The following is a 23,128-nucleotide window of genomic DNA, read 5'->3' on the forward strand; positions in this document are numbered from 1 at the left end:
CTGGCACATCCCCTGTGGCCAGAGAGGTTTTGAAAATTTGTGTCAGAGCCCCTGCAATCTCCTCCTTTGCCTCACACAGCAGCCTGGGATACATCTCGTCCGGGCCTGGGGATTTATCCACTTTTAAGCCTGCGAAAACCGCTAGTACCTCCTCCCTCTCAATGCTAATATGTTCAAGTATATCACAGTCCCCCTGCCCGATTTCTATGTCTACATCGTCCTTCTCCGTAGTGAACACAGATGCAAAAAATTAATTAAAAACCCCACCTACATCTTCTGGCTCCACACACAGATTGCCACTTTGGTCCCTAATGGGCCCTACTCTTTCCCTAGTTATCCTCTTGCCCTTAATATACTTATAAAACACCGTAGGATTTTCCTTTATTTTGCTCGCCAGTGTTATTTCATGGCCCCTCCTCGCTCTCCTAATTTCTTTTTTTAAGTATCCCCCTGCACTTTTTATACTCCTCTAGGGCTTCCTCTGTCTTTAGTCCTTTGTATCTGCCAAAAGCCCCCCTTTTTTTCCTTAATCCATTCTCGTATATCCCTTGACATCCAAGGTTCCTTGGGCTTGTTGGTCCCACCCTTGACCTTTACAGGAACATGTTGCCATTGTACTCTCTCAATTTCCTTTCTGAAAGACTCCCATTGCTCCGATGTGGATTTTCCTGCAAGTAGCTGATTACGGTTACGGGGAGCGGGCAGGGAAGTGGACGTGAGTCTAGGTTCAGATCAGCCATGATCCTATTGAATGGCGGAGCAGGCCCAAGGGGCCGTATGCCTACTTCTGCTCCTTGTTCTTATGTTCTTAATGAAGAATTCCATCATGTTATGGTCACTCTTCCCTAAAAGGACCCCGCACAAGATTATTAATTAACCCCTTCTCATTGCACAATACCCTGTTCCCTAGTTGGCTCCTCAACGTACTGGTCTAAAAAACCATCTCATACACACTCCAGGAATTCATCTTCCACAGTATTATTGCTAATTTGGTTTGGCCCGTTTATAGTAGATTAAAGTCACTCATGATTACTGTAATCACGACTTCCAGCTGACACTTCAGCAACAGTTTGAACAAAAAGCTGTGAGTAACTTATTATGAGCATGTTACTCAATCAAGGAGCTTGAGTGAAGTCTGTCTGTGGGACTGACTTGAATATATTCAGCATTTACTGCACGAGAGTTGTAGAACTGCCCTGATCTCCCAGAATTGCCTCTAGCTATTTGTTGAGCTCCATCTTCTTTTGCCTAGTTGCCCTGAGGACATTCAGCATGAACCACACAGCGAGAGACTGGAGTCACCTGTAGGCCATACTGGGTGGTGGAGGGGGGCGGGGTGTGCAGGTTCCCTCCCCGGAAGGGCACTAGTGACCCGGCAGTTTTCACAGCCATTTCCCTGGTGACAGCCAGCCCGGAAATTACCGGGTTTACTGAATTCAGTTTCACAGTTTGTCATGGGGAGATTTGAACTCCTGACCTCTGGGTTCCTGGTCCAGAACCATTAAGCTATTGTACCCATATTTCATAACAGACGAGTCAATCTCCTGTGGCATTGCATACGAGTCAAAACCAAGTGTAACTCATGCGAGGGTAGAGGGTGTGGGAATAATTGGAGCAGGGCGCACAGAGGTCATTCATTCATTCTATACTTCTATTATGATTGACTGTCAGCAGTGGTTCAGTGGGTAGCACTCCTTGCTGTGGTTCAGTGGGTAGTGTGTGATTGGCCGTTGTAGCAGACCCTAGTCTCCAATCGTCTTGGATCCCCTTGCCATTGGACCAAGACCTTGCTCTGTCAAGCCCGTGTGGTAGCTGGTGTGCAATGGCCACCCCACGTTAAAAGAATTCACGCACAGGCATCTTCCACCCTTTAAAATGAAGTTCGGGACCTGGAAAGTCAGGGCCCTCACGGACAACCCCAACAGCGACAGACCGGAACGCCGTACTGCTCCCAATCACCCCACCCACCCACCCGCCCCTTCAACCACCATCTACCCCACCTGTGACAGAGACTGTAGGTCCCACATTGGACTCATCAGTCACCTAGAACTCACTTTTAATGTGGAAGCAAGTCATCCTCGGTTCCAAGGGACTGCCTAAGAGTACCCTTGTTACGTGCATCTCTAATTTCCTGTTTGATGCCATCCCCTACGTTACCACAACTGTTTGGAGGCCTATAGACAACTCCCACCAATGCTTTCTGCCCCTTGGTGCTTCTTAGCTCTACCCAGACTGATCCTACATCTTGATTTTCTGAGCCAATATCCTTTCTCACTATTGCTCTGGTTCCATCCTTTACTAACAACGCCACCCCACCTCCTTTTACTTTTTGCCTGTCCTTCATAAATATCGAATATCCTTGGATATTCAGCTCCCAGCCTTGGTCACCCTGCAGCCATGTCTCCGTAATCGCAATTATATCGTATATGTTTACATCTATTTGCGCTGTTAATTCGTCTATCTTATTATGCGCTGGTTATATGAAGACCTGGAGTCAGAATGCAGGGTTAGGATCTTGAATATGGAAGAGGGGATTAAATTACAGATGCCATGTTATAATTAATGCTCTCAGCAGGGTTGCTACGAAGCAGGAATTTAGAATCATAGAATGAGATAGCACCAGAGGCCATCCAGCCCATTGTGCCATGCTGGCCCTTTGAAAGAGCTATCCAATTAGCCCCACTCTCCCTGTTCTTTCCCCATAGCCTAGCAAATTTTCCTTTTCAAGTATTTATCCAATTCCCTTTTGAAAGTTACTACTGAATCTGCTTTCACCACCCTTTCAGGCAGTGTTTTCCAGATCACAACATGCTCATTTTGCCAATTACCTTAACTCTGTGCCCTCTGGTTACCAACCCTTCTGCCACTGGAAACAGTTTCTCCTTATTTACTCTATCAAAACCCTTCAAAATTTTGAACACCTCTACCAAATCTCCTCTTAAGCTTCTCTGCTCCAAGAAGAGCAACCCGTTTTTCTAGTCTCACCCCTGGTACAAGTCTAGTAAATCTTCTCTGCACCCTCTCCAAGGCCTTGAAATCCTTCCTAAAAAGTGTGGTGCCCAGAATTGGCCACAATACTCCAGCTTGTCCTGCCACCTTCAAAGACTTATATACATATACTCCCATGACTATCTGTTGTATCAGCTGTGGCTCAGTTGGTAGCACCTTCGCTTCAGAGTCAAAAAGGTTGAGAGTTCAAGTCCCACTCGAGACTTGAGCACAAAGATCCAGTGCAGTGCTGCACTGTCGGAGGTGCTGTCTTTTAGATGCGACGTTAAACCGAGGCCCTGTCTGCCCTCTCAGGTGGATGTAAAAGATCCCATGGCATTATTTCGAAGAGGAGCAGGGGAGTTATCCCCGGTGTCCTGGTCAATATTTATCCCTCAATCAACATCACTAAAAAAGAAACAGGTTATCTGGTCATTGTCACATTGCTGTTTGTGGGAGCTTGCTGTGCACAAATTGGCTGTCGTGTTTGCTTCATTACAACAGTGACTACACTTCAAAAAGTATTTCATTGGCTGTGAAGCCCTTTGGGACGTCCGGTGGTCGTGAAAGGCGCTATACAAATGCAAGTCTTTCTTTCTTGTTCCTGCACCCTCCACAATTCAGTTTAATTTGCCGCTCCTCATTCATTCTTCCTACCAAAATGCATCACTTCACAGTGTTAAATTTCATTGCCATGTGTCTGCCCATTTCACCAGTCTATGTCCTCTTGAAGTCTGTTACTGTCCTCCTCACTGTTAACTACATTTCTGAGTTTTGTATCATCTGCAAACTATGAAATTATACCCTTTATTCCCAAGTTCAGGTCATTAATATATATCAAAAAGAGCAGTCGTCCCAATACAGACACCTAGGGGACACCACAGCATACTTCTCTCCCGTGTGAGAAACAGTTCACCACTACTCTCTTGCTTTCTCTCCCTTGGCCAATTTTGTATCCATGCTGCCACTGCCCCTTCAAATCACATGGGCATCAATTTTGCTAACTAATCTATTATGTGGTATTTTATATAACGCCTTTTGAAAGTCCAGATACACAACATCAACCGCACTACCCACATCCACCCTCTCCGTTAGTTCATCAAAGAATTCAATCAGGTTAGTCAAACACGATTTGCTTTCAACAAATCCATGCTGGTTTTCATTTATTAACCCATATCTTCAAGTGCCAATTAATTTTGTCCCAGATTAATGTCTCAAAGTTTTCCCACCACTAACGTTAGGCTGATTGGTCGATAATTGCTGGGTTTATTCCGTCCCCTTTTTTGAACAAGGGTGTAACATTTGCAACTCTCCAGTCCTCTGCCAACACTCCCATATCTAAAGATAATGGGATGATTGTGGCCAGAGCTGCCGCAATTTTCACCCTTACTTCCCTCAGCAACCTAGGATGCATCCCATCCAGACTGGATGACTTCTCTACTTTGGACGCTGCCAAGCTTTTAAGTACCTGCTCTGTCTATTTTTATCCTATCCAATTTCACTTTTTTTATTCATTCATGGGCATCGCTGGCAAGGCCTGAATCTATCGCCCATCCCCAATTGCCCTCGAGAAACTGGTGGTGAGCCGCCTTCCTGAACCACTGCAGTCCATGTGGTGAAGGTACTCCCACAGTGCTGTAAGGGAGGGAGTTCCAGGCTTTTGACCCAGCGATGATGAAGGAACGTCAATATATTTCCAAGACAGGTGTGTGACTTGGAGGGGGTGGTGTTCCTATGTGCCTGCTGCCCTTGTCCTTCTAGGTGGTAGAGGTCATGGGTTTGGGAGGTGCTGTCGAAGAAGCCTTGGCGAGTTGCTGCAGTGCATTTTGTAAATACACACTGCAGCCCCACTTCTGACCTTATGATGGAGGGAAGGTCATTGATGAAGCAGCTGAAGATTGTGGGACTTAGGACAATGCCCTGAGAAACTCCTGCAGTAAAACTACCCCCTCCTTTACTGTGACATTGGTAGCACCCTCTTTAATGAAGACAGATACAAAGTACTCATTTAGTACCTCAGCAATGTCATCTGCCTCCAGAAGATCTTTTGGGTCCCTAATCGGCCCCACCCTTCCTTTGGCTACCCTTTTACTATTTATTATGTTTATAAAAGACTTGAGTTCCTTTTGTTATATGCTAATCTATTCTAATGCACTCTTTTTACCCCTCATTTCCTTTTTCAGTTCTCCCTTGTACTTTTTGTATTCAGCTTGGTTGTCTGCTGAATTATGAACCTGATATTTACCATAAGCTTCCTTTTTATCTTTCATTTTGAAATTTAACTTTACTCACCCAGGGAGCTCTAGCTTTGGATGCCGTTCCTTTTCACCTCATGGGAATGTGACTCGCTTGTACCCGAACTACCTCCTCTTTGAAGGCCTCCCATTGTTCATTTATTGTTTTACCTGCCAATTTTTGATTCCAATCCACCTGGGCCAGATTCCTTTGACTCACTGAAATTAGCCCTCCTCCAATTGACCATTTTCACATTTGATTTTTCCTTGTCCTTTTCCATAATTACGCTAAACCTAATGATAGAGATCACGGTTTCCCAAATGCTCCCCCACTGAAACATGCTCCACTTCATTCCCCAGAACTAGATCCAGCACTGCTTCCTGCCTCATTGGGCTGGAAACACACTGATCAAGAAAGTTCTCTTGTACACATTTCAGTAACTCCTCCTCCTCTTTTTCCTTTACACTGTTTTCCCCCCATTTATATTAGGATAGTTAAAATCCCCTATTATTACTACTCTATAGTTATACCTTTCTACAATTTGCCAGCAAATTTGCTCCTCCATCACCTTCCCACTATTTGGTGGCCTATAGTATATACCCAGCAGTGCAATAGCTCCTCTAATGTTCCTTAATTCTAACCAAATAGATTCTGTCTTTGAATTCTCAAGTACATAATTCCTTTCCAGTGCTGTAATGGTATGTTTGATCAATACTGCCACCACCCACTCCTTTGTTTCCTTCCCCATCTTTCCTGAATACATTGGCCCAGAAATTCAGGTCTCCACGGGTGAGTACGCACAGGGTACTCACCCGTAAGCCCAATGGAAGTGCCGGTTTCCTGCATGCACTGTGCATGCGCGGGAAACCAGAACTTCCGTTCCCTTGAAAGAAGGGGTTCAGAGGTGGATCGCGTGCACCGGAGAGGCAGCGCGTGCGCATTGAACTTACTTTTTTTTCCCCAGGTTTTTCCGGGGAGGGTAGTCTCCAGCAGTTACACTTTTAAAAAGCAGACGCAAGGCCTGCTTTTAACAAGGTACAGTAAACTTTGTGCTATCCGGCACCGAGCTGTTGCCGTTCCCTCAAAACTGCCGGACACACCAGCGTTAATGTTGAAACATACGGAGCTTTTCATCTCCGTATCTGACAACAAACACCGTTGCTTAGCAACAGCTTCTAAACAGTCGGCCCGTACCTTGGAAGCGTCTCTGTAGCTTAGCAACAGTTTCAGGAGAGACTTTCCAGAGCCTGACTGCTAAAAAAAAAGCCAGCATAAAAAAAAGACACGAGAAGAAAAAAAACCTAACAAAACAGCTCCTGATTTTTGCCAGTGGCTCGAGCTTGGACACTTAGCCTCCGGATAACACAAAGTTTCCTGTAAGTGGTGAATTAATTAAAATTAAAACATTTTTTCCACAGGTTTATTATTTTTAAATATTTTAAAGAAAGGCAAGTTTATTTTTAGCCCCGTTAGAAAATGTAATTAATTTTTTCAAAAATTTAAATTAGTTTAAAATAGTTATTTTATATAATGTAAAGTTAGTTTAAAAATGTGTGATTTAAAATTTTTTTTATTTGCAGTTTGTGATGTTTTGGGGCTTATAGTATTCATGGTTCTGACAGCTCTTCCTGTCAATTTTATGAATGGGCATTCCCTGCTACCATTGGCTCTCCATGGCCCACATCGAACTAACTGCGCCCCTGGGATACACAAGCACTGCGCGCCGGCAGTTGGAGGAGGCCCAGGATCGGAATCCCATGCAGGCCCACAGCTCAATGACCGACACGTTAGGTAAGTGCAGGTCGGAGGCTTGCACCCGCGGGAAGCCTCCGACCCGAATTTCTGGGCCATTGTATTCAGGAATATTAAGTGCCCATTCCTCTCCTTGTTTGAGCCAAGTCACCATTATTGCCACCATCATAATCCCACTTGTGCCTGCAGCTCAACAACCTTATCGACCATGCTCCGGGCATTTACGCACATGCACTCTAAACCCATCTTAATCTGCCTCACATTTCCCCTGTCTGGTCCCTCCCATATCTGAACTACTCTTTATTCTAATACTGTTTCTCTCTCCCAGGCCTCTGTGCACTTTGTATCTCTTCTCTAATGCTTCATCCTAGTGCCCCTCCCTCTGCCAAATTAGTTGAAATCCTCCCTCACAGCACTCCCTCCGGTTGTAAACAACCGCTACGAAAAACAATAAGAATAAAACCGGACGGACCACCCGGCATCGGCACCGGAAACGACAACGGCAAACCCAGCCCTGTCGACCCTGCAAAGTCCTCCTTACCAACATCTGGGGGCTTGTGCCAAAATTGGGAGAGCTGTCCCACAGACTAGTCAAGCAACAGCCTGACAGTCATAATTACCGAATCATACTTTACAACCAATGTCCCAGACACCACCATCACCATCCCTGGGTATGTCCTGTCCCACCGGCAGGACAGACCCACCAGAGGTGATGGCACTGTGGTATACAGTCGGGAGGGAGTAGCCCTGGGAGTCCTCAACATTGACTCAGGACCCCATGAGGTCTCATGGTATCCAGTCAAACATGGGCAAGGAAACCTCCTGCTAATTACCACCTACCGCCCTCCCTCAGCTGATGAATCAGTACTCCTTCATGTTGAACACCAATTGGAAGAAGCACAGAGTAGCAAGAGCACAAAATGTCCTCTGGGTGGGGGACTTCAATGTCCATCACCAACAGTGGCTCGGTAGTGTTAAGTCTGTGGGTTGTATTATAAATAATCACAGACTCCACTGTTAACAAAATAAAACACGTCTTTACTATTCAGAGGCTCGGGCGATTCTGCCCTAGTTAACGTATCACAACCCTTATATACTGGTGTGGTCACTATCGGTATTACAGTATACATGAGCCAATAGATAGTGCCACCCTAAAGTAGTGCTCTTAAAGGCGAACGGTTACATTCTATAGTTCCCTTAAAGGTAAACGGTTACATACACAACACTCCTCCCTTCCTAGCTTATTACTTACAGAATCCCGTTAAACATACAATCTTCAACTTTATATAAACAGTTTGCAGATATACTCTCGATGGAGTCAACGTCATATAACAATTTACAGATATACTCTCAATGGAGTCAACGTCATATAACAGTTTACAAACATACTCAGTGGAATCAGTTTACAGGTTCAGTCTCTGTGGGAACAGTTCATAAATTCAGTCTCTGGTATTAATTCGTTCCAGACAGCATCCTCCATAGCTTTTTTTTTTATATATAAACAGCTTGTACTTTCGTCCTGTTGAACCAGCAGTGCGGACTTATACAACCCACTGGCTGTCTTGATAATGTCCCTGGATTTTTTTTTACAAATTTAGCACCTTTCGTAGTGTTCGGACTGAGGTAGTAGAAGTAATAATATTTTAAACAGTTATTATTTTCTGCTGCTTCTTTTTCTTTTCTGCCTTTTTGAAACTCTCCGAGCTCTTTTCCCGGCTGCCATCTGTAGCGCCACCAACTCTCTATGTTCCTTAGACCTTAAGTGCTTCCTCAGGATTTCAGCACTTTGGGAGTTCCCATCACAATTTGGGCAGACCACATCCTCATAACATTCGGTGTCACTCAACAGGTCAAAACCCTTCTTCAAGCAATCATATTCATCCTGCTCTTCCTCGGATGTCTGCCCTTCCTTCCCTCCTGGCCTCATTTGTGCGTTCAATCCTTTCCCTTCCTTCAGGGATTTCGTTATCAGGCTATTTAATCCTTCTACTGAAGTAGCTGTTTCCCCATTCTCCTGTTCCCCTGGACGTAATTCAGCGTACTCCTCCATTTCATCCATCATTTTCTCCAATGCTTTCATCTTCTCTTCCTCTTGTACTTTGGCTTCCAGTGCTTGGAGAAGTTGCGCCTCGATGCTCTCTAGCTCATGTTCAGGGCCCATTCCCAGTTGAAACTGTTCTTCAAGTCGGTCAACCTCGGTAATTGCCGCCTCATATTTGTCTTGGGCTTCCTTCCATATTTTTATGAGTTCTGCCATGTCTTTCACCTCTACATCCTCATCTATGTATGGAACTTCTACCGATGAGTCTGTCTTGGCCCTGAGCTCCTCAAGAATTTCCTGCAGCCTTTGGACTTCTTGCTCATGTTCAACCTTTAGTTGCTCATATACTTCCAACGAAACTAGCTTTTCGGAGGTTGCTGAGTTAACCCCCTCCAGAATTGTAGTCTGGGCCTGTTCATACTGTTTTTTCAACTTCTCGCACTCTGCTTGTAAGGAGTCGTAGAGAAGAACTGGAATAAAATCCTGGCTTCCTGAAGATTCCTCTTCATTTGTTTCTTTCGCAATTTCCTGTTGGAGTTCAGCCAAGGCTGCTATGCTATCTGCCATCAACTCTTTATTCTTGCAGTCCATCTCAGCCATTTCCCGTTTACTTTCATTTAACTGAGTGAGTAGTCCCTTATTTTGGGCTGAGAGATATTGCACCTTCTCATGTAGACCCTTGCACTCCTTCTCTGCTTGACATAGCTGATTACCGCTGATTTGGTTCTGCGTTTCAAGTTCCAACATCCTTTGCTTAGCTTCTTTCAGTTTCGCCCCTATAAGCTCCTCTTGCAACATGGCCACATTATTCTCATCAGGTAAAGAAGCGTTTCTCTTTTCCATGTCCAAGATTTGTTTCTGCATCTCCTTAAGAGCACCCTGTGATTCAACTTCTCTTAACTTTGCCTGCACTAGCTCCGTCTCTAATTGCAGAACAAAATCCTCAGTGCAGCGTGATTTGCCCTTCTGCTGTATCTCTAGATCATGCAAATATTCTAACCCCTGAACATCATCAGGGAGATGTGATCGGTAATTGGTCACGATGGCTCTATGGTCGCTCTCTGCTTGAGCCAGTAGGTTCTGTTGTCTTTCCAGACTCTCCCATTCGGTGTCATAGAACTTTTTCATTGTTTTCATCTCTTGTACGAGGCGGTAACTTAATTGTTCTAATTGTTGTTGTACTTTGAAATAGCGTTGAGTTCGAGCCCGGTGTTCCTCCGTAATGCATATGTCTGTAGCTTGAACAGACTCAGAATTCTCTGTCTTTATGCACGCCATCGATTTTCCAACCTTAGTCTGTGAGTTAATGTTAACCTTGTTTTTCATACATAAGCTGGACTTATCGTCTTCCGGCTCAGAGTCTGAGCTGCTTGTCTGCACCGAGTCCTCACTCGTCATTGCTTGTCGGTAGTGCCATTCCATGTCTATTTTCTTGATCCACTCCCGTCCTAGAAGTGGTGGTCCTCCCTCAGGTAGTACGTACAAATTCATTCTTGGGTGTACTTTACCCCTATCTCTCACCTTGACTCTTATTTTCCCCATGGGGTATACGCGATGCCCCGTGTATGTCTGTAATACGAACTTGGTATTTCTTAAGGGTATGTGAGAGAATAGTCGGTGGTAGTCCTTTTGGTTGATGACTGATACAGCTGATCCCGTGTCCAGCTCCATTCGTACTTGGACTCCAGCTATTTTTAGTGTGACCCAGATCGTCTGTAGATCAGTTACTTTACCCACATTGTGGATTCTCAGACTATCCAACTCCTGGCTGTTTGGGTCGGAGTCTGAATTTTGTTCGTCTGAACTCTTTTCAGCCACCTGATGCACCTTGTTGTACTTTTCTTGTGGTGGTGGCTTCCTTTGTTTGTTGGTCTTCTTTCTGGACCTGCATACCTTCGCGATGTGACCCAGTTTGCCACATTTCCTGCACTCTTGATTCTTAAACCAGCACTGATTCTGGTCGTGCGTTGTCTTTCCACAACGGTAGCATTTGGAAATGCTTGCAGTCATTTGGTCCACCCAGAGTGCCGCCGCCTTTAGCTGCATTTCCGCCGTCCCTTTCGCTGCGGCTTCGTGCGATGAAGCTATGAGGACAGCCCTGTCCAGTGTGAGGTCGTTTTCTTCCAGAAGTCGCTTCTGCGTTCCTTCTTTGGCCAAGCCGCATACGAACTTGTCCCGCAGCGCCTCTGTCAAATTCCCTCCAAACTGGCAGTATTTCGCTAGCTTACGCAGTTCGACTAAGTATTCCGCATTGCTTTCATCTTGCCTCTGGGTTCTGGCGTAAAATTTAAATCGTTCAGCCAGTATCAACGGTGTGGGGTTCAAGTGATCCTTCAGCACTGCTACGCTCTCTTCGAAGGTCTGGTCCACTGGTTTAACTGGTGCTATTAGATGTTTCAAGAGCCCGTATGTTTTTGCTCCCATCGAATTTAACAAAGTTATTGCCTTGGCGTATATGGCTACGCAATATATTCCTATGCGTTCCCCATACGTGGCCCTGTCTTCTATTTCAGCATTAAAATCATTAATATTTCCTCGCTTAGGCATCTTCTTCTCTTTCCGAGAACAGCACAAGTATTTCTTTACTTATTATTAATTTTCTTCTCTTCTTGAGACCACCACCAGTATTGCTTTACTTATTTCTTGTTTCTGAAAATTCTAATTAATTTTCTTCTCTCTTCTTGAGAACACCACAAGTATTGCTGTACTTATACTTATTTTCCCTCTCTTCTTGAGAACACACCAGCCTTTCTGAAAAATCTTATTACTTTCCTGAAATTCTTAATAATTTCCAAGATGGTGGTTTCCCGCTTCTTCCTTCTTCAGCGGTTTCCCCGCGAAAAATGGCTGCTTTCCCGCGCTTCTCGCTCTCCCCGCCCACTTCGATGGCGGTTTTCCCGCGCTTCTCGGCGCTCTCCGCCCACTTCAATGGCGGTTATCACCCGTTCCCCGACGCTGACTTTCAGCCCGAGTGCGGCTCTTATCAGCGGATGCGATCGATGGCCCGGCTGCGCCTCGCACTTGAAAGCGGGCCCTGGCCTCTGGCTCACCCGCTCGCGCGGATCTTGCTCGCTCCCTCCCGGGCTCTGGCTTACCCGCTCGCGCGTTTCACCGCGGCTCTTATCAGGGATTGCGATCGCCCTTATCTCCCGATCGGTGGCACTGTCTTTGCAGCCAACGCTGCGGCTTACCCACGAGGTTATGGAGGCTTCAGGGTCCTAATGCCTGTCGCTTCCAGCCTGTCGGTTCCAGACTGGTGAGGATTGAAACCTCTCTTCAACGTCCTGTCTTCGGACGAAGCCGCCGTGGAACAACTGCCGCAGGGTTCGAATCCTGACTCGTCGCCAATGTTAAGTCTGTGGGTTGTATTATAAATAATCACAGACTCCACTGTTAACAAAATAAAACACGTCTTTACTATTCAGAGGCTCGGGCGATTCTGCCCTAGTTAACGTATCACAACCCTTATATACTGGTGTGGTCACTATCGGTATTACAGTATACATGAGCCAATAGATAGTGCCACCCTAAAGTAGTGCTCTTAAAGGCGAACGGTTACATTCTATAGTTCCCTTAAAGGTAAACGGTTACATACACAACAGGTAGCACCACAACTGGCCGAGTCCTAAAGGACATAGCTGCCAGACTGGGTCTGCGACAGGTGGCGAGGGAACCAACAAGAGGGAAAAACCTACTTGATCTCGTCCTCACCAATCTACTTGTTGCAGATGCATCTATCCATGACAGCATTGGTGGAAGTGACCACCACACAGTCCTTGTGGAGATGAAGCCCCGTCTTCATGTTGAGGATACCCTCCACCGTGTTGTGTGGCACTACCACCGTGCTAAATGGGACAGATTTCGAACAGATCTGGCAACTCAAAATTGGGCATCCATGAGGCGCTGTGGGCCATCAGCAGCAGCAGAATTGTATTAACCACAATCTGTAACCTCATGGCCCGGCATATCCCTCACTCTACCATTACCATCAAGCCGGGAGATCAACCCTGGTTTAACGAAGAGTGCAGGAGAGCATGCCGGGAACAGCACCAGGCATACCGAAAAATGAGGTGTCAACCTGGTGAGGCTACAACACAGGACTACTTGCATGCCAAACAACGGAAGCAACATGCGATAGACAGAGCCAAGTGATCTCGCAACCATCGGATCAAATCAAAGCTCTGCAGTCCTGCCACATCCAGTCGTGAGTGGTGGTGGACTCTTCAACCCATTCAATTCACTCCACGTGATGTCAAGAAACGGCTGAAGACACTGGATACGGCAAAGGCTATGGGCCCTGACAACATTCTGGCAATAGTACTGAAGACTTGTGCTCCAGAACTAGCTGTGCCCCTAGCCAAGCTGTTCCAGTACAGCTACAACACTGGCATCTACCCGGCAATGTGGAAAATTGCCCAAGTATGTCCTGTCTACAAAAAGCACGACAAATCCGACCCGGCCAATTACCGTCCCATCAGTCTACTCTCAATCATCAGCAAAGTGATGGAAGGTGTCGTCGACAGTGCTATCAAGCGGCACTTACTCAGCAATAACCTGCTAACTGACGCCCAGTTTGGGTTCCGCCAGGGCCACTCAGCTCCTGACCTCATTACAGCCTTGGTCCAAACATGGACAAAAGAGCTGAACTCGAGGGGAGGTGAGAGTGACTGCCCTTGACATCAAGGCAGCATTTGATCGAGTGTGGCATCAAGGAGCCCTAGCAAAACTGAAGTCAATGGGAATCAAGGGGAAAACTCTCCATTGGTTGGAATCATACCTAGCACAAAGGAAGTTGGCTGTGGTTGTTGGAGGTCATTCATCTCAATCACATGACATCACTGCAGGAGTTCCTCAGGGCAGTGTCCTAGGCCCAACCATCTTCAGCTGTTTCATCAATGACCTTCCCTCCATCATAAGGTCAGAAGTGGGGATGTTCGCTGATGATTGCACACTGTTCAGCACCATTCGAGACTCGTCAGATACTGACGCAGTCCGTGTCCATATGCAGCAAGACCTGGACAACATTCAGACTTGGGCTGACAAGTGGCAAGTAACATTCGCACCACACAAGTGCTAGGCAATGATCATCTCCAACAAGCGAGACTCTAACCATCTCCCCATGACATTCAATGGCATTACCATTGCTGAATCCCCCACTATCAACATCCTGGGGGTTACCATTGATCAGAAACTGAACTGGACCAGCCATATAAATACTGTGGCTACAAGAGCAGGCCAGAGGCTGGGAATTCTGCGGCGAGTGTCTCACCTCCTGACTCCCCAAAGCCTTTCCACCATCTACAAGGCAGTCAGGAGCGAGATGGAATACTCTCCACTTGCCTGGATGAGTGCAGCTCCAACAACACTCAAGAAGCTCGACACCATTCAGGATAAAGCAGCCCGCTTGATTGGCACTCCATCCACCACCTTCAACATTCACTCCCTCCACCGGCGCACTGTGGCTGCAGTGTGTACCATCTACAAGATGCACTGCAGCAACTCGCCAAAGCTCCTTCAACAGCACCTTCCAAACCCGCGACCTCTACCACTTAGAAGGACAAGGGCAGCAGACGCATGGGAACATCACCACCTACAAGTTCCCCTCCAAGCCACACACCATCCTGACTTGGACCTGTATCGCCGTTCCTTCACTGTCGCTGGGCCAAAATCTTGGAACTCCCTTCCTAACAGCATTGTGGGTGTACCTACACCATATGGACTGCAGCGGTTCAAGGCAGCGGCTCACCACCATCTTCTCAAGGGCAATTAGGGATGGGCACTAAATGCAGGCCTAGCCAGCCAGCGACGCCCACATCCCATCAATGAATAAAAAAAAGTTAAACTCCCTGCAAGGACATTGGTCCCAGTCCTGTTGAGGTGCAATCCATCATTCTTGTACAGATCCCTCCTATCCAGAACTGGTCCCAAACAGGAATTTAATCCCTATACATCCAGCACATATGCACAATACAGCAGAAAACGCCAACATTTTCCTAAATTCACCCATCACTCTTTGTGATCTTATATTTATGCCCTCGCATTACTGACTCATTGACTAGTGAAAAATAGTTCTTTCCTAGTCACCTCGCCCTCAATTCTGAACACCCTGCTCAGATCATTGTAACCTTTTCTGTTACAATGGGAAAAAGATCCAGTTCTCATAACTAGTTTTGATCATTGACATTATCTTAGAAAATTCTCTTCTGATCCCTCTTAATATCCTGGAGATCCTTCTAAAGTCAGGGACTGAAAACTGTATAGAATATTCTAACTGTGGCATAATTGATGATTTATATAGGTTTAGCATTTGTACTTTACACCATTTCTAAAACCTAGGATATTTTTTATTACAGCCGTATCAACTTGTGCTCACAATTTTAAAGATGTGTGTATGGGAATCCCCAATAACCCTGCTCTTCTGCCCCTTTTAATGTACCATTGAGTGCACTTCACATTTCTCCACATTAAATTTCATTTGCAATCTATCTGCCTTCTACCAACCTACATCCTTCTGAAGTTCTCTTACAGTTGGACAGACTCCCTATTGTTGTGCTATCTGCAAATTTTAATATTGTGCCTCCTATACCCAAGCTCAAGCTCATCATACTCTGGAGAGTTTCCTATAATCAAAGTAATTACCTGGTATCTTCTTCCTGTCAAAGAAGATAGATTGAACGTGTAATGTAACTGTTGATCAGTTAGTGAACAGCCGGATGTAACCACTGAATCTGGACAGACCAGTGGAGTTGCCCATTCAAACACATAGCTACATTCTGATTTCCTCATCATCTTTGGTCTTCCCTGGAGAGAAAAATTGCCTTGTATAGATCACTGTTCCAGCATTTTAAATTCAACACCACCAACTTTCTAAATGGCTACAGCATGCAATATTATGTAACATTTGTAGATATATAAAAGGAAGAAAATACAAAAACTAAGCTTTGCAAGTGGGCTGGTTATCTCATACAATTATATCTACATAAAGCTAGTGTACCTCTGTCATTATTTACATGGGACAGTCCAAGCCTTTTACTGTTACCTGCTCTATTTACATGAATTAGACTTTGTACCCAGAGTGTAGAACAGCCGAGCAAGTTCCTTACCAAGTCTACGCCTGTGACACAATGAAATACAATGAGGGAGTCATAAGTCAACTTCTTGTTGGTTTGGCAGGTAGTATTGCTATTAAAAGAAATGTAGACCTCCTGAGTCGCTGAATTAATCTGTGGAGGTCCAGATATATAACCAACAGCCTAAAATGGAAAAAAACAGAAAAGCAACTTATTGAAACTGCTGGAGATTTTAACATTAATTCTATTAAGTATCAAACTTAGGCTGCAATGCTTTGCTTTGAATCTTTAAAAACAAATGTGAAGCACAAAGTAGTAATACTATGGACAACTATACAATTGGAAGATTTCAAGGAAGATAGTCATTTAACTTTCCTCTTTTCAAAGAAATTAGCTAATCCTCCACATTCAAGTGAATAACCCTCATCTCCTGTGGCAGAAGCTAAAGACAGCCCCTTCAATACAGGTATACCCCATAACAACTTGCATTTATACTGGGTCTTTAACTTAGTCAAACGTCCCAAGGCGCTTGACTGGAGCGTCAAACAAAATTTGACACTGGGTCACAAACATATTAAGACAAGTGACAAAAAGCTTGGTCAAAGAGCTTCTTAAAGGAGGAGGAGAGATAGGAGAGGAGGAGAGGTTTAGGGAGGGAATCCCAGAGCTTAGGGCCGAGGCAGTTGAAGGCATGGCCTTCCTCGACGGGCAGTGGGGTGTGCACATGGGAAAATCAACCAGTGTTTGCTGTTCATTTGTTATTCAATGACGTCTGCTGGAAAGTGACTGTGCAAGTGCGTGCGTATGAGCCTGAGCGTATGTCTATCTATAAATAGAGGAGTTGGGCAAAAACAGGATTGAGCGGAGTTCGTATGCTTCCCTCCCCACATAGATTAATTGCCTGCTGGCATGATAATAGTCATTTTGCGCAATATTGGAGGATTGCTGGGACTCTCAACCAAATTCCAGCAGGAATCAATAACCTTACAAGAGAACAAAAAAACGAATGGAAAAGGTGACAGGTTCAAGTGTTTTTCCCTTGTTGGATGATTGTATGTTCATTTGTGCATAAAATATAAACAAATGAGAAAGAATACTATTGACCTAAAAACTATAATACAATTTTAGAAAAATATGGGGCTATCCTGATATTTGGCAACTACAACTTTTAAGGCAAGCTCAATGGACAATGAGATCTTACAATTCATCATCACTCCATGCAGAAAGCAACAGAGAAACAGGAAAGGTGTAGTGAAGAAGCTAAATATTGGCTGGACAAGATTTAGATCAGAGAAATTGATGTTGAAGGGAGCAGGGATTTCTATGCCCTTTTCATAAATTAAGATGCAAAAGGCAACACCAGCTGCTACCCTAAACAAATTCTCCAGAAAGTAATTGCCAAGTAGATTAGCTAACATTATATGCAAGTAATATATTCGTTGAAGAACAAACTTTTGAGGATGCAACAGACATGGTAATTGAGGGAAATGCAGTGGCTGTACTGTATATGGATTTCAAGCAAGCTTTTGACAAAGTACCACATGTGAGATTACCAGAGAAGATCAACAGGTATGGAATTAGGGGAGGATAACAACTGTATTAAACACTGGTTAGAAGAAAACAAGAGTAGGAGTTGAGGGCAGTGTCCAACCCCGCCCCCCCCCCCCCCCCCCCCCCCCCAAAAGAGTGGTTGAAAGCAGGTAGTGGTGTCCCACATGGTTCAAATCTAGGGCCTTTTTGGAATTCCTTCGCCAACACCGAAATCTCAATATAGCAGAGGTCACACTTGCAAGGATGGCCTCAAGGTCTGCTCAAGCAATTTGCCAGAATGCTGCCTACTGCCAACGAGAACTGAGGCACATCCACAGATTTGCAAGATTAATTACCTGCCATGTGAAAAGGTTGGTGATCCCAGCTTTCTCTCCCCTCCACCACCCCAATCCAACAATGACTTGTGCTTGTCACTAGAATGTAAAGTGTAGTGAAAAGAGAGAGAACTTTTCTGATATTCAGCTAGAAGCTGTAGATCAAAACAGCAATGTAAACTCTGGGAAGCCCCTTAAAATTAAGTGGTTATATCTGTACAGTTGCACCTCAAACACATTCGAATATATGCAGTTTTCAGATTTAGCATTTCATTAGAATGGCAATATACAATGACAATATATATACAGCTGCACATTTCAACTTACCACAGGTGGCCCATTCACAGGATCCATGCACACAGCTGAACCAGGGGGACAGGTAACCCCTGGGAGAGGATTCAGTGGCTGGCAAAGGTTGATGTAAAAATCAGACGAGTCATCTTGATCATCATCAAAAATATCTTCATCCTCTGCAGAATAATACCCAGTCTTCTGGATCAGAGGACTTAGGTCAATAATCGAACTGCCATTCTTCACTGAGCATCTCACCTAGCCAACAAACCAGAAAGGACAAGAAAATGACAACCAAGTTACTTTGTAATAAGAAAACAAAACACTGTCAATTTGTTTAGGAGATGGACAACCATCACTACTTATATAAACACTTTTTTAAATGGCAAATGTGCAAAATTCATCCCCAAGTTAACAATTACAGAAATTAATGGAAAGCTATGTGAATTAGTTTAAAAAAAATAAACTTGAATTGGCTGTGAACAATTAAAATAGAAATGTGTGTTGGGTTACTGGTTATAAAGCTTCTGTTAAAAACTCTACCTCGTGTTCACAGGCCAGCTGAGTGTGCCAAGAAAAATAATGAGTGCACGTCTTCTCATCTGAAGCCACCAGAACAGGTCCAGTACCCGCACCCGCAATCGGGCCACAGACAAAGCTGAAGATACTTCTATGATGAAGTGTGGGGTTGATGGAGCAGGGATCACCCCCATCATAGGTGAGCCTCAACACCTGATCTACATAAGTCAATTCTTTGCTGAACCGCCCTGCATTGATTACATTCTGATCTTCTGTAATACACACACCTGCAAAAAAGTTTTTAAAAAAGCATGAACATTACTTTTCGAATGAAACATCAGAGCTTAAAAAAGGTTCTCAAAATACATTAACTCTTTTCATTCTGCAATTTTCATTGCATTAATTTGAAATGTGTCACTCACTTTGAGAGAGGATTAAAATGCATAGGTGGACTGATGCATGCATGGTTCAACACTGTACCACAGACTGATACAATATGAACAACATCGCCATCAGTGTAATGCTTCAGGTCACAAAGGAACCAGATCATGAATCCAACTTGAAATTCCTACATAGAAGCATAATTGCCCAGGTGTAGGAAATAGTTTATATACAAAAACTACTTTCTGCAGAAATAGCTGAATAAAGTGGTTTAAACAACCGTCAGCGATCGGCATTCTCCCTTGTCACTGGGCTCCCAAGAATTGGTAAACTGGTCAAATTAATGGCAGTCAATCAAAAGACTGCATGACCCTATTTAAAAAAGGGGAGAGGGATAAACCTAACAACTACAGGCTGTCAGCCTAATGTCAGTGGTGGGGAAACTGACAATAATCTGGGAGAAAAATTAATTGGCATTTGACAAAGTAACGGAGGGTGGGTGAGGGTAGTGCGGTTAATGTGTATATGGACTTTCAAAAGGCGTTTGACAAAATACCATAATAGACTTAAGCAAAATTAAAGCCCATGGGATTAAAGGGATAGTGGCAGCGTCAATACGAAATTGGCTAAGGGACGGAAAACAGAAAGTAGTGGTGAACGGTTGTTTTTCCAGACTGGAGGGACGTATTCCCCAGGGGTCGGTATTAGGACCACTGTTCTTTGATATACATTAATGACCTGGACTTGGATACATAGGGCATGATTTCATAGTTTGCAGATGCCACACAAAACTCAGAAATGTAGTAAACAATGAGGAGGATAGTAACAGACTTCAGGAGGACATAGACAAACTGGTGAAATAGCCAGACTTCAGGAGGACTAAACATACTCCATTAAATTTAATCTGCCATGTGTCTGTCCATTTCACCAGAGGAGTGTGAAATGATACATTTTGGGTGGAAGAGTGAAGAGCGGCAATATAAACTAAATGGTTCTGACAAAAGGTCATGAGCTGAAATGTTAACTCTGTTTTTCTCTCTCCACAGATGCTGCCTGACCTGCTGAGTATTTCCAGCATTTTCTGTTTTTATAAACTAAAGGGTACAATTTTAAAGGGTGTGCAGAAACAGACACACATGGGGGTGCAGGCACACAAATTTTTGAAGGTGGCAGGACAAGGTGAGATGATTGTTAAAAAAGCAGATGAGATCCTGGGCTTTACTAATGGACACAGAGCACAAAAGCAAGGAAGTTATGATAAACCTTTATAAAACACTGGTTACGCCTCAGCTGGAGTATTGTGTCCAATTGTGGGCACCGCACTTTAGGAAGGATGTCAAGGCCTTGAGAGTGCAGAAGAGATTCACTAGAATGGGACCAGGGATGCGGGACTTCAGTTATGTGGAGAGGCTGGAGAAGCTGGGATTGTTCTCCTTAGAGCAGAGAAGGTTAAGAGGAGATTTGATAGGTGTTCAAAATCATGAACCGTTTTGAGTAAATAAGGAGGAACAGTTTCTAGTGGCAGAAGGGTCGGTAACCAGAGGACACAGATTTAAGATGTTTGGCAAAAGAACCAGAGGCGGCATGGGGAAATATTATTTTACGCAGCACGTTGCGATCTGGAATGCAGTGCCTGAAAGGGTGGTGAAAGCAGATTCAATTGCAACTTTCAAAAGGGAATTGGATAAATATTTGAAGGGAAAACATTCCAGGGCTATGGGGAAAGAGCAGGGGAGTGAGACTAATTGAATAGCTCCACCATAGAGCAGCACAGGTACGATGGGCTGAATGGCCTCCTTCTGTGCTTGATCATTCTATGTCCTTAAAGTATAGCAGGCTGATTTTACACTGACTGAACTGGATCTTCTCCAGTAAGATATTTTAAATAAATGTTTTATCTTTCTAAGGAGAGCACTTTGAATTAAAAATACTTTACTCACCACCCCGCCAACCCCTCACTCCAAAAGTATTACTCCCATATGACAATGTAAAACTTGCATTCTTCTGCATCATTCTTCATTTGAGAAGGCAGAAAACTAAAGAGAATACTTGGTAAAAGCTGCATTACAATAGGATTACCATTCATTCTACACGGTTAGTTCGAATAAGTCAAACTGAACCATGACGGAATACAACCGTCTTAAATAAAGTTTGATCAGACCAAAAGTGCAGCCCTGCTACAACAGAAGCACACAATTGGTTTCAATCCCAAAATACTGCAACACAGCAGGACACAAATTGAGATAGCGATAACATAAGTAGGTGTCCTTTCAATACGTACCAACTTCATCTCCTGAACATCCAGTGTTTTGCACCTTATCACAAACATTGAGGCGAGCAAAATTTCCTCTGATTTTATGGTCATATACAATGTAGCCCTGATTGGTTCGTAGTGAGTTCAGGTTAAATAAATGGCCTGGATACATAAAAATGCAGCATTAAAAACAGCACCAGCAAGTAATTTAACAGAACAAATTCATGCATAACTCTTCAGTTAAATTTAAGTGAAGTACAATAGTTTAAAGGGATATCAAAAAATCAGCTCATTTAAAAAAAAGTTAAAGGATTTCTACACAAAACATTGCCAGTGGATAATGAAGCTATAAATTTATCTCTGAAGAAAACATTAATATAAAATGGCAGAAGCTGAAGTTAACTGAAGCCCTGCCCTGCAATTTACTATAGCCTTGGATTGCCTGATGGATGGCATCTGACTAAACATCAAATAACTAATACAACTCAGTTAGGACTTTTAAAAATATATAAACAAAAAGCAAAAATACTGCAGATGTTGATAATCAAACAAAAACAGAAAATGCTGGAAACACTCTAGGTCAGTCAGCATCTGTGGCGAGAGTTAACATTTCAGGTGTGGACAAAGATCTGATGAAAGGTTCACACATGAAGCATTAACTTCCACGTTCTCTCCACAGATGCTAAATGACCTGCTGAATGTTTCCAGCAGTCGCTGTTCTTGTTTAGGATTATATAAGTTATTTTGACTTATCCAGGGTATTACTTAGGGAGCAGTTCAGTCTCATTACAAGCTAGGTTTCCATTCAATGATCTGCACTCATTTTTTTTTCTACATCCGTTGCTTTCTAAGCTTTTTAAATACATTTCCCATTTCAGATCAACTCTTGTAATTAGTTACTCCAATTGCTGATAAAGTAGTAAATTACACACCGAACCCTTAAGGTTTGGAAAAGTACATTTCATGAAATGCTTCAGTCACTATTTGGGCATTTGAAAAGTGATGCCGCCACAAAATGCAAAATACTGACCTGTAACCGGATTAGTCACAACGCACTGATCATGTACATTCTTGGTCACTGGGCAAGCGACAGCCGTGAACCACAAAAACGTATACTCACAATCTTGAATGGCAGTAATCAGATCTGGCTTTGTGTTCTACAGAAAGACAGATTACTATTAAAAGGCACATTCTTATTTTAAAATTAAGGCAAGCATTTGGTGACCAAAATTCTTTTTGCACTAGTTTTACCAAAATGGGCGACAAATCTTTCCAATGTGCACCTACACACTTTCTCTTTAGTACACTTAAGATTTGCTATCATATCATAAGCCAATTATATTTTGAGGCAAGACTCCCTCCAAGTTCAATGCATCCTGCTTATGCTGGACAGAATTTAATTAGATCAACTAAACAAATCCGATACATCAAAAATAAAGAAAGTCACCAACTGCCCTGGACAGAATTATCTGGACACACTGCTGACTCATATACAAGATTCTTTACTGTCTCCAGGTCTGACCCATTCGCTAAAAAGCTCTGCACCTCTGGGTGTTCTTATACTTCAGTGACCATCAGACTTGGACTAATCTGGCAAATGTTCACTTCTTTCTTACTCTGTGCAGTTTCTTTCAAGACAAGTGTTTTGCTTCTTTGGATATAGAGCAGGCTGTCTCAGCTCTTCTGCCCTATGCAATACAACAGTCATGTATATTTGACAAAATAGCACTAT

General features: G+C 43.8%; 1 protein-coding gene across 2 annotated transcripts in view; it reads right to left on the reverse strand.

Moving 5' to 3' along the window:
- Positions 1 to 23,128, reverse strand: part of igf2r (insulin-like growth factor 2 receptor) — a 211,196-nt gene that overhangs the window by 53,712 nt on the left and 134,356 nt on the right. For both annotated transcript variants that reach the window (XM_085982001.1, XM_085982000.1), the window contains exons 32-37: positions 22,427 to 22,553; positions 21,424 to 21,558; positions 18,786 to 19,048; positions 18,279 to 18,500; positions 16,120 to 16,269; positions 15,656 to 15,817 (exon numbers count right to left, since the gene is read on the reverse strand). In XM_085982001.1, coding sequence (XP_085838127.1) covers positions 15,656 to 15,817; positions 16,120 to 16,269; positions 18,279 to 18,500; positions 18,786 to 19,048; positions 21,424 to 21,558; positions 22,427 to 22,553 — 1,059 coding nt within the window. The remainder of the gene's footprint in view (positions 1 to 15,655; positions 15,818 to 16,119; positions 16,270 to 18,278; positions 18,501 to 18,785; positions 19,049 to 21,423; positions 21,559 to 22,426; positions 22,554 to 23,128) is intronic.

Source organism: Somniosus microcephalus, chromosome 3 (genome assembly GCF_052327205.1).
Source record: "Somniosus microcephalus isolate GS21.2 chromosome 3, FLI_Smic_1.0, whole genome shotgun sequence".
NCBI lineage: Eukaryota > Metazoa > Chordata > Chondrichthyes > Squaliformes > Somniosidae > Somniosus > Somniosus microcephalus.